We start from the raw sequence: 12,079 nt of genomic DNA, 5'->3' as shown, positions 1-12,079 counted from the left end.
GTTGCAGAGCAATGTGAATGTGAATGCTGCTGAACTATACATTTAAAAATGGTCAAAATGGTAAGTTTTATGTATAAAACTTTATGTATAAAGTATATATACTTTATGTATATTTTATCACGATTTTAAAAATACAGGTAAATAAACAAATGAGTTGCCAGGTCAAATTGTTTTTGGAGAGAAGGAAATTTTTAAACCTATTCAAAATCTCCCCCCAAAATATCCAAAAATTAACTAGAAAGAAGACATTTACAATATAGTTAACATCCTTCCATGTGTTTAAATAAAATGAACACTAGACTGTAAGCTCCATGCAGGCAGGAATTTTTGTCACTTTTGTTTACTGCTGTCACAGTACCTGTATGGGATGGAGCAGGGCCTGGCACACAGTAGGTACTCAATAAATATTTGTTGATTATTAATTTGTTGAATGAATACTGAGCATCTCCTATGTGCAAGGGATTTTGCTAGGAGCTGTGAGGGATAAAAGGATATATGGGACATGGCACACATTCTCAGGGAGTTTACAAGCTAATAGGAAGGACGAAGGTGCATTCATAACTATAAGACAATTCATGAGTGCTATGTAAGTAGTATAAATAATATGACAGAGAAGGTTTTTCTCATTTTAAATCAGGTCATGGAGTAAGTGGAAGCCATATATATACTTCAGTTAATAAATCTTTGTTCCTTTTTATTAAAAAAAAATTTCCCCAGGGAGAAAAACTTAAACAGGCTTTCACACATAATTGAACTTTAACAGGAGATAAGTTTTGTTGTTTTAAAAGTGTTCTGAAAAAAAACCAAAAACAAATAAATGTGTTCTGTACTGGAAGTATTGGCCTTTTTAGAAACTTTTTAAAAGTTGAAAACAAACATTTTAAACTATAAGCTCATTTGGAAGACAGTCTGTTTCAGACAGAGAGTCATCTGGGACCTAATTCTGCCTATGATGGTTGCCTAAGAAACAAAGGATTCCACATAAATCTGCTACAGTGCTAAGGGCGAGCTCACTTCTCATTATAAAGGACAGCACAATGTTTCATGAATCCTGGGGACATCACACCACTGTGTAATTAACTGCTCCGTTTCAGCTGCCACGTCAATGAAGGTACAGGGTTGCTAGGAGAATACAGGGAAGGACTGTCTCTTTCTCTCTCCCCTCCTTCACTGGGACCTCCATTCCTCTTAGGGCTGAGGCGGGAGAAATCAAGGGAAGCATGCATACTTCCAGAAGGGACTCATGTTACACGTCACAGCAGAGGCAGCCGAAGGAACACCAACCAACCCATTAACTGATGAGTTGTGAGTAGACCCTTAAGTCCTTCTTGCTAGATAAAAACACAAAAGCAAGGGTTTTGGATAGCAAATGCTTTAAGGTTCCAAAACCTGGAAGTCATGAACGTGCCTGAAAAAGAACCTTTGACTTCAAGTAAAGGATTCAAAGCATTTGGAAAGGACAAGCTTAGGTTAAGATTAAGTAGCAAGTGATAGAACTGAGGATTCATGAGACTTCTAATAAACTGTAATGAGCCACTTTTAAAGAAATATTTATTGATTTATTTGGTTGCGCCGGGTCTTAGTTGCGGCAGGCGGGCTCCTTAGTTGTGTCATGCAAACTCTTAGTTGTGGCATGCATGTGTGATCTAGTTCCCTGACCAGGGACCCAACCCCGGGCCCCCTGCCTTGGGAGCACGGAGTCTCATCCACTGCGCCACCAGTGAAGTCCCTGTAATTAGTCATTTGTTTTCTTTTTAAACATTCCTTTGAAGAATTGTGTACTTCACCTTTATGACTAAAATTTTAATAAGATTTTGTTGTTGTTGTTGTGAAAGTGACAGGTAAAACATGCTGATTTTTCTCCAGATTTGATCACACCTGCCAAACCCTACTTGAGTAAATGCCTGGGCACTATGTAAGTGGGGCAACTCACCTCAATTTCAGGCAATAAACTAAGAGGGAACAAACTGCTGCTTGCAAGTTAAACTCATATGAAGTGGCAGAAATGTTCTACCTTTCTCTCCACCTCTCTATTTTTATATAAAATATGCACACATATTCTCTTCCCCTCAATCTCAAAAAATCTTTTTTAAATATTAAAATAGTATAAAGGGGGAAGTGATGGGTAAAAGCGCAGGGGTAGAAGATAGAGGTTAAATGCTTATTAAGAGATACATAGTCAAACTTAGAGTTGTATCAAAGCTCTTTTAACCTCAGCTGATTCATTTGACTGTTCCTGTTCAATTTGCTAAAATAACGGTGAGGCTGTATAGATGTTAATAGCCACTTGTAATTATTCCACTATTGCAGGTTTTTGACATTACAGATATGTGTGAGTCATGCCAGAACAAGAAGAGGCGAGTTAAGACAGTGACTGAAAGACAGCCAAAGGGAGACAGAAAGCAATTCCACCAGGGGCGAAGGAGACTGGGATCCATGTACCAGTGGGAGCTCATTCAGCCAGCATCCAACGATCAATATGCAACCTGCACTGCGCCCTGGGTGGCTCGAGGCAGAACCAGGAGAGCAGGAAGGGGAACGAGGCCTGACTCCTGCCCTCCATCAACAACACAAAGCAAGACATCTTCTCCCCTGTTCCACCTGCAACCCCGCTGCTGGGCTGCAGATGATAGGTCTTCTCTTGCCCACCTGAGCCTAACTGCCCTTACCCTTCAGAATGCACTTTTTTTTTTGGGCTGCGCCGTGCAGCTTGGGGAATCTTAGTTCCCCGAGCAGGGATCGAACCCCTGCAGTGGAAGCGCGGAGTTTTAGCTACTGGACCGCCAGGGAAGCCCCCAGAATGCCCTCTTGATTGTCCAGGTGATTTAATTTCACTTGAATAAGAATGTGGGGGGCAGGGGTGATATTATGGCTCAAAACACTGATTAACCAAACTGGGTCAGGAGGGACTGGCTTGTGAAAATGTCCCTGGACTTCCAGGTCAACGGGTCACTTTGAGATATCTGATGAAACCTACAGACAACCCACCCCCTCTTCCTTTTATCCCCCCGAACTCATCCATACAGTTTTACATGATTCTGTGGGTTTCATGATCCCCTAAAGTCCATCCATGGACTCTGAAATGAAGAATTCCTGCTCTAAAAGTTCCTGCGGGAAGTTGGTACCAAAGTGGCCAATGAAGAATGACAGGCACTGCAGGGGTTGGACTGAGCAAAGGAAATGTAACAGCAACAGCGGCCACATTACATGCACATCCAAGCCCTTGGGCACGTTTTGCCTTTGGGGCTGAAGAGAGCCAGAAAAGATGTATTTTTGACAAGTGTTCCCTTGGAGCACAGGCTCCATGTGGTGCCACCTCTGCAGTGGGAGGTGACGGAGTCTGAGTCAGAGCACGAGGGATGGAGCTCTGCTTTCTGAGGCCATGAAGGAGGGAGATGTAGCCTTTTGAGGCTGGGTATTGGAAACACAGTTTGGGATCCTAAGAGTCATCAAGGCAGGGAGAGGCATGGCTAAGAGGAAGACTACAGGACCACCACAATTATTCTGACAAAGGGCCAGATATCTCAGCCTGCTGGCTTCACCGTGTCTACCCGGCCTGTGGTGAAGCAGGTAGAAGGGCCCAGTGATTTGATCTCTGCCCAGACTCCTCTGCAGCCTTCCTTTGCAGGGAAGGGGGAGTGCACATCTGAACACGAAGCTTGTTGCAAGCCTTACCTTGGGTATCTTTCTCTTCTTCCTGCCGTTCTGTGGGTCTCCGAGGTTAAAGAAAGTGTCATCAGGGCTGCTGGGGGTAGAGGGAGGGCTGATTTTAGAAGGGGACCCAGTGCCATCCCGACTCAGCTTCCTAGTGTCCAGCAGTTTGAAGTTCCTCCTCTCTGAATTTTGCCGGAAAAAAGCAGGTTTGGACAAGGACTGCTGTGAGGGGAGAGGAAAAAAGAAGAGTAAATAAATACAAAGGGACTAAATGAGCGGTAACTGGTGGTGGCAGTGATGGAGACCAAGAAGATCAAGAAGGGAAGCTGGTCTACATTCCCAAGGGTATGTTGAGTTTGCCTACGCTATTATTAAGTGCTCAATAAACACATCATTCAATTATGGAAAATGAGCATGATAAAGGATGCAAGTCTAATCCAGTCTCTCTTTTTAGACAAGTGGGAACTCACCTGGCTCAATCCCTTTACAAATGAGGCTTTCTGATACAATGCACTGGGAGTTACAAGACCTAAGCATAGCTTTGTCCCTGCCACTGGCAAGCTGAGTGCCTTCTATACAAGGAATTTCACTTCTCTGGGCCTCAGTGTCTTATTTCTAAAAATGAGCTGCTTTAAGGTCAAAAGGCAAACAAAAAACCAATTTAAAAAATTTGCGACTTATAGAACTCATATTTTTAATACATGCTACATATTAATGAGAAGAAGACTAACAACTCAGAAGAAAAACAGGCAAAAGATGAGAATCAAAAGTTTACAGGAAAGGAAATATAATAACTTTTATATATATAAAAGATTCTTAGCTTCACTCAATCAGAAAAAAAACCATTAAAACTCCACTGAAGAAACATTTAAAAAAAAATTTTTATTGGAGTATAGTTGATTTACACTGTTGTGTTAGCTTCTGCTGTACAGCAAAGTGAATCAGTTATACATATACATATATCCATTCTTTTTTAGATTATTTTCCCATATAGGTCTCATTATACAGTATTGAGTAGAGTTCCCTGTGCTATACAGTAGGTCCTTATTAGTTATCTATTTTATATATACTAGTGTGTATACGTTAATCCCAATCTCCCAATTTATCCCTACCCCCCAACCCCCCTGGTAACCATAAGATTGTTTTCTACATCTGTGACTCTATTTCTGTTTTGTAAATAAGTTCATTTGTACCTTTTTTTTTAGATTCCACATATAAGCAATATTATATGATATCTGTCTTTCTCTGACTTACTTCACTCAGTATGACAATCTCTAGGTCTATCCATGTTGCTGCAAATGGCATTATTTCCTTCTTCTTTATGGCTAAGTAAAACTCCACTGTATATATGTACCACATCTTCTTTTAATTAATTAATTAATTATTTATTTATTTTTGGCTGCGTTGGGTCTTCATTGCAGTGCGCGGTCTTCTCATTGTGGTGGCTTCTCTTGTTGTGGAGCATGGGCTCTAGGCACGCAGGCTTTAGTAGTTGCGGCACGCAGGCTCAGTAGTTGTGGCGCACGGGCTTAGTTGCTCTGCGGCATGTGGGATATTCCCGGACCAGGGCTCAAACCCGTGTCCCCTGCACTGGCAGGCGGATTCTCGACCACTGCACCACCAGGGAAGCCCTCATTAGCTTCTTAACTGATAAAAACACTTAGTGGGCTGTCGAGGAGAGCATTATCATGTATAACAAGCACAATCTGAGAACAGGAATAGAGGCGAGGAAGAGCAAATAAAACCAAGAGAATCTTCAGGGTTTACAGCCAGTGCAGTGAAACAGATGGAAAGATGGTCAACAATGAAGACAGAATTGTCTGTAGAAGGCCTTTGAAAGTGAGGATATGACGCCAGCAGGGATCAGCAAGGTTTTTCTAAAAGGCCAGACAGTAAATATTTTAGGCTTTGTGGCCTATACTGTCTCTGTCACAACTACTCAATGCTGCCACTGTAGTGCAAAAACAGCCATAGACAATATGTAAACAAATGAGCTTGGCTGTGTTCCAATAAAACTTTATTTACAAAATCAGGCAACCATCAGCAATTTGCCAAACTTGAACTATAGTATAAAAGGAAAGTCACTACAGGACCGTAGGAATGACTGTGTCAGACTATGGTCCAGAGAAGATCCCAGCTTTTGATCAGAGCACCTCAGACCAACAAGCCCTGATGATAACACACCCACCCTATGGTGTCTCTATGGAGTAATCTCTATGGAGCGGCCTAGCTGCAGAGGCCCCCAGAGGCTCCCTAACCTTAGAAATATTCGATTCACAATGGACTCAACCAAAGATCTGTAGTGTCCAAAAGGGAAAGGCAGACAAGAACCCTCTGTTGAAACCTCTTATTTCAGGAGACAGTACGATGGGCCCTGGCCAGGGAGCAACCACTGGGAGGAGGGGGCGACAAGGAGGCTACGTGCCTTGTGCCTCGAAGAGGGAGCTGACCTGGACTCAGCCAGAGTTCATTCACCCTTCTTGTCTGTGAATGGTGGCTGATGGCTTCACTCCTTCCAGTCCTCGAGTGTCCCTGTCTTACTGCCTCAGGAGACTGACAGCAGGAGACTGAAAGGGTCCTTGATATAAAATATCCCATCTCCTCTTTCACCTTTCTCACCCTGACTCCTACTCTCTTCTACAGAGGCCTCCCCCAGGAAGTACTCAGATGCCATTCGCACACACATACACATATGCCCACAGGTACACATATTCACATGAATACATAGAAGCTCCCTTAACTATACATACATAGAAATACACAGGGAACCATACACACACGTTCCAACAATTGGGACATTACACTAATGTAAAGTAATGGCATTACATTAAATGATGGCATACCATGCAGGCAATACAAATTGTTTTTAAAAAGAAAGTAATGACATGGGGAAACACTCATAATAAATGTAAAAGAGCAGCAAAAATTTATATACAATATCATCCCAAATCTTTTTTTATGTACACACACACACACACACACACACACACACACACACACACACATACATGCACAGTGTGACATGGTCTGGATGGAAGTAAACCAAAGTGTTAACAGTGGTTTTCTCTGGGTGTTGGGATTACATGCAATTTATAAAAATACTTTAAAAACACACACACATACACACATAATAACAATCTATTATAGAAAAAAATATAGGTGAGTACAAAGAAAAAATAAAAATTCCCAATTACAGATGAGTTTTTTTAAAATTACACTTCTTGGTATTTAAAAAGAATTTTATAATGAGAATGTTCTGTTTTTAGAAAATGAGGTTATTTTATAAAGAGCACATATTGAGGGACTTCCCTGGTGGTGCAGTGGATAAGAGTCCACACTCCCAATGCAGGGGACCTGGGTTTGATCCCTGGTCAGGGAACTAGATCCCACATACATGCTGCACCTGAGTTCACATGCAGCAACTAAAGAGCTGGAGAGCTGCAACTAAGGAGCCTGGGAGCCACAACTAAGGAGCCCACGTGTTGCAACTAAGACCTGGTGCCACCAAATTTAATTAAAAAACACACATATTGAAAAGCATAATTCTTTTTTTTTAAATTAAAAAACATTTTTTTAATGTATTTACTTATTTATTTGGCCGCTCCGGGTCTCAGTTGTAGTATATGGGCTCTTAGTTGCAGTATGTGGGATCTAGTTTCCTGACCAGGGATCGAACCCAGACCCCCTGCATTCGGAGTGCAGAGTCTTAGCCACTGGACCACCAGGGAAGTCCCTGAAAAGCATAATTCTATCTATTTAGCAAACACACATAAATAGTAGTTATGTTGCAGGCACTAATCTAAGTGGTTTACAAGAATTAATTTGACTAATCTTCGTAAGACCCCCTAAGAGGAGTGTACAATTATCATTCCATATTTTTACCAATGACATACAGATGTATAGAGATAAGATTATTTGTCCAAAGCCACAGAACTAGCAAGTGGTCTAGGTAAGTTTTGAATGGAGGCAGTCAGGCTTCAGGTAACCTGCACACCTGACCAGATACGGTCTCTACGTAGCCGCAGCTAAGTAACAGATGATTTGTTGGTGGCAGATGGTGTGGGTGAGCTACCCAGGCAACCAGAGAATGCCAGTTAGTGACTTTTCCCACTTAGGTGTCAATATATAAGAAAGAGTATCTCATATTAGCCTAGATTTCCTTTATTACAAAAAATAGTTCCTACCATATTCACTGTGCTATTCTACGTGTGGGAATGGTGGGTGACACACAGCAAGAAAAGAAAACGGCCCCTTCTCAGGAGCTTGCATTGTGTGTTTGTAAGTGTCAGCATCTGCCCCCAGCTGCACGTCTCTCCTTGCTGAGGAAAATCTGTCCAGTTGACCCTTACTTCTCTACTGGGACTAGGCACAATCTAATTAAATAAAAATCCTCAAAGATGTCTTAGGACTTTTCTGTGGCTGGTAGAGGAGGTTGTCACGGAAAGACGGCTTCAGTAAGTTCTCAGTCCCAGATGCAGCCCAGATGTGGCAGATGCTCCATGAATATTGATGAGCTAAATGGAGGAGGTGGAGAAGTCTGCAGCTGTCCCCCAGAACGGGGACACAAACCAGACACCCAGATGTAGGAAGGCAGAGAACTGAGCATGACACAGAGTCTTGCTAATGACTTGCAAAGGCCCAAAATGCTTGCAAGTATCTGTGGCAATCGGACATGTGCATTGGGCAACTGGATTCTCTTTCTGCAGGATAGCTGCCTCTGGATTTCAAGTTCTCATTGACATGATTACCTACTGTGTTTTACTGTTTTGGGGACAGGGGGCCTAGGTTTTCTCTAGCCTGGCAGGAAGGGGAAGAAAAGGGTTGCTAAGCCTTTTTTTCTGGTACGAGGGAGGAGTACCCAGTTCTGCAGGCAGAGCTGCTTTGGGCAGATGTTTTCCATTGTTCCTAAGACGCCATGCAGTTCACTCCCTGCATGAAGTGGGGTAGAACTGAGTAAGACACGAAGGGGGCAGGCTGGGTATGACAGGCTTCTTCTTCTTCTTGTTTTAAATTTTTATTGGAGTATAGTTGATTTACACTTGTGTTAAGTTTCTGCTGTAGAGCAAAGTGATTCAGTTATACATATACACGTATCCACTCTTTATTAGATTCTTTTCCCATATAGGTCATTACAGAGTACTGAGTAGAATTCCCTGCGCTATATACAGTAGGTCCTTATTAGTTATGTATTTTATATATAGTAGTGTGCATATGTCAATCCTAACCTCCCAATTTATCCCTACCCCCCACCTTTCCCCCGGTAACCATAAAATTATTTTCTACATCTGTGACCCTATTTTTGTAAATAAGTTCATTTGTTCCATTTTTTTTAGATTCCACATAAAAGTGATATCATATGATATTTATCTTTCTCTGTCTGACTTATTTCCCTCAGTATGACAATCTCTAGGTGCATCCATATCGCTGCAAATGGCATTATTTTGTTCTTTTTTATGGCTGAGTAATATTCCATTGTATATATGTACCATATCTTCCTTATCCATTCCTCTGTTGATGGACATTTAGGTTGCTCCCATGTCCTGGCTATTGTAAATAGTGCTGCCATGCATAGTGGGGTGCATGCATCTTTTCAAATTATGGTTTTCTCCAGGTATATTCCCAGGAGTGGGGTTGCTGGATCATATGATAGCTCTATTTTTAGTTTTTTAAGGAACCACTGTACTGTTTTCCACAATGGTTGTAACAATTTACATTCCCACCAACAGAGTATAGGAGGGTTCCCTTTTCTCCATACCCTCTCCAGCATTTATTGTTTGTAGACATTTCTCCAAAGAAGATCTACAGATGGCCAAGCGGCACATGAAAAGATGCTCAACATCACTAATCATTAGAGAAATGAAAATCAAAACTACAATGAGGTATCACCTCACACTGGTCAGAATGGACATCATCGAAAAGTCTACAGACAGCCTTCTTCTTCTAAGCCAGACTTATCCACTGTGGGAAATGAAGGATTCCCTAAATGTTGAAGACATCCACATTCCAATGAAAATACAAACAACACATTTCAAAGGCAAGTAGAAACTATTTGCTAATTATTGGTTGTCATGGATTATTCATGATGACACTCTTTTCCATAGGAGGAGAAAGCAGCAGTTAATTGGTTTTGGCAAGTATTGCAGCAATCGACTTGGGTGGGTAAGATCCACCCTTCATGAAAGGTTCTACCTTCCACCCTCTTGAAGAAGATTCCCTTTGTGACTATCATGTCTCATGTGTATACCCCCGCCCGCCAGCAAATCCTGACCTCGAGTGGAGCCCAGAGAGGAAGATGGCTTCTTTTCTTAGGCTGGAAACATATCCTTTCAATGGGATTTAAACGGACACTTGCAGCCTGGATTTGGTCTTCCTTTATTTCGTTTCTTCAACAACTAAACCATTGTATAACAACTACTTATGGGAGACACAAAGAAACCAAATATATACTTTCTGACCTTGAAGAATTTACAATCTAGTTGGGGAGATGTTTTTAAGATATTTTACATGACCTAAATCAGAATTCAAATCATCAAAGTAAGAGATATCATAAGACAGTATATACAGTATGGTGTGAAATGAATGCTTAGCCCACTGAGTGTTACAGGCAAGCAGAGGGGGAACAAGTCCCAGGGACTGGGATGCCCTGGAACCTTCCTGAAGGAGGCATGATTGAACTGGGCCTTAAAGGATGGGAAGGGAGAGGTCCAGGCAAGAGCCAAGGGCAGAGGTGGAAATGACCTAGCACAGGGGTGGGCAAAGTACGGCCTATGGGCCACATCTGGCCCGCCACCTGTTTTTGTATAGGCCATGAACCAAGAATATTTTCACTTTTAAATGGCGAAAAAAAAAAAAAAAATTTCATGACACATGAAAATTATATAAAATCCAATTTCAGTGTCCATAAATAAAGTTTTACTGAAACACAGCTTCACTTACTGGTTTGTATATAGTCTGTGGCTTCTCTGCACCACAACGGCAGCGCTGAGTAGTTACAACAGAGATCATATATCATCATATATAACCAGATCTCTGGTTCTTTAGAGAAAAAGTTTGCTGATCCTGGGGCTACAGTATCAGAGGGGCAGTTAGTAGGCTTTGGCTGGAGAGAAGATTTTGCACGTAGAAACTGCGGGAAATGGTAACCAGGGATCAATTATGAAGGAAGTTTAATGCTATGCTAAAGAATATGAATTCATACTAATCTGTTCTCTGTTCCTACAATTTTGTCCTTTCAAAAATATTATATAAACGGAATCATGTAGCATGTAACCCTATAGGAGTGGCTTTTTTCACTTGCCATCATTCTCTGGAGATTTATCCAGGTTGTTGTATACATCAATAGCTTATTCCTTTTTATTGATGAATAGTATTCTACCATATGAATGTACTATACTATATGTAACCGTTCACCTACTGAAGGATACTGGGGCTGTTTCCAGTTGGGACCATTATAAATAAAACTACATGTGCCAAAAAAAAAAAAAGAATATGAACTCAGTTCTGTAGGCAATGTGTTGAAGTTATCATGTATGTGAATATAGTAATATTATCTGTATGCACATAGTACAAAACTGCAAAAGGTTCAAAAAGATATTCTGTGAAAATGTCAGTCTTCTTTCCTGACCTCCAGATACTCAGACACTCAGACAGCTCCACAGAGGTACCCACTTACTCATTCTTAGGGACCCTTACAGAGATATTCTTGTACATTCACAAACATATATGAGTTTGTTTTATGTCAGGACATTCTTCTTGATAGCTGTATAACATGGATGTACTATCTTATTTACTCAGCTGGGGAGAACTCTGACCTAGAAGCTACAATGACACTTTAGAAAGCCTTGTTGGGCAGAGGGCTTCCAAGAGAACTAGAGGCAGGCTGCCGGTAAATCCGGGAGCCTGGCAGTGAGGGTGGCCTGGCACTCCAGTGTAACCCAGAACTCCAGCCTGCTCAAGGCCATGGTGCTGGGGACCCCTCTCCCCCACTGCTCCTCTGGGGGCTCATACCTTGGTGGGTGTGTCAGGGATGGAAGAGGTGGGAGAACCCGGAAAGTTCAAGACACACTTCTTCCCGAGGCATCGACCATGTAACTCAACGTCCTCATAAGGGTTTTCCTTCATTGGTGGATCTGCAGTCAAAGGCAACGGATTAGAAACTGGGAACACTAAGGAAGTTCTCTTATCAGATCTCGACCCAACACCTTATCAGGTCTCTCCTTGTGGGGATGTCTGTTGTCTTGCTATCCATTTAGCCTTCCTCTTGGTAACAGACCTTGGTTTTCACCGGGGTAACTCCCTGACTCCCCATTGTTAGAAATGTGAGATTAACTCCGCTCCCAGTTTCAGGGTTTAAGCCAATCTGAGTATCCTGAATCCCCGCCTCAGTGACCAGCTCTGGGAAGGGCTCATGTTCCAAGCCTAAGCC

The 12,079-nt window shown here is 41.9% G+C and overlaps 1 protein-coding gene and 1 non-coding gene across 7 annotated transcripts in view; both read right to left on the bottom strand.

The window, feature by feature from the left end:
• The window catches only part of DENND2A (DENN domain containing 2A), a 100,827-nt gene that overhangs the window by 40,839 nt on the left and 47,909 nt on the right, over positions 1 to 12,079 (bottom strand). For all 6 annotated transcript variants that reach the window (XM_036863728.1, XM_036863731.1, XM_036863733.1 and 3 more), the window contains 2 exons: positions 11,662 to 11,783; positions 3,676 to 3,876 (listed from right to left, as the gene is read on the bottom strand). In XM_036863728.1, coding sequence (XP_036719623.1) covers positions 3,676 to 3,876; positions 11,662 to 11,783 — 323 coding nt within the window. The remainder of the gene's footprint in view (positions 1 to 3,675; positions 3,877 to 11,661; positions 11,784 to 12,079) is intronic.
• Positions 7,310 to 7,382, bottom strand: TRNAR-CCG. The gene has a single exon. It is a non-coding gene; the product is annotated as a tRNA-Arg (tRNA).

Source organism: Balaenoptera musculus, chromosome 9, assembly GCF_009873245.2.
Source record: "Balaenoptera musculus isolate JJ_BM4_2016_0621 chromosome 9, mBalMus1.pri.v3, whole genome shotgun sequence".
Taxonomy (NCBI): Eukaryota; Metazoa; Chordata; class Mammalia; order Artiodactyla; family Balaenopteridae; genus Balaenoptera; species Balaenoptera musculus.
Note: the sequence above shows the minus strand (reverse complement) of the source record. Positions and strands in the feature narration are given on the sequence as shown.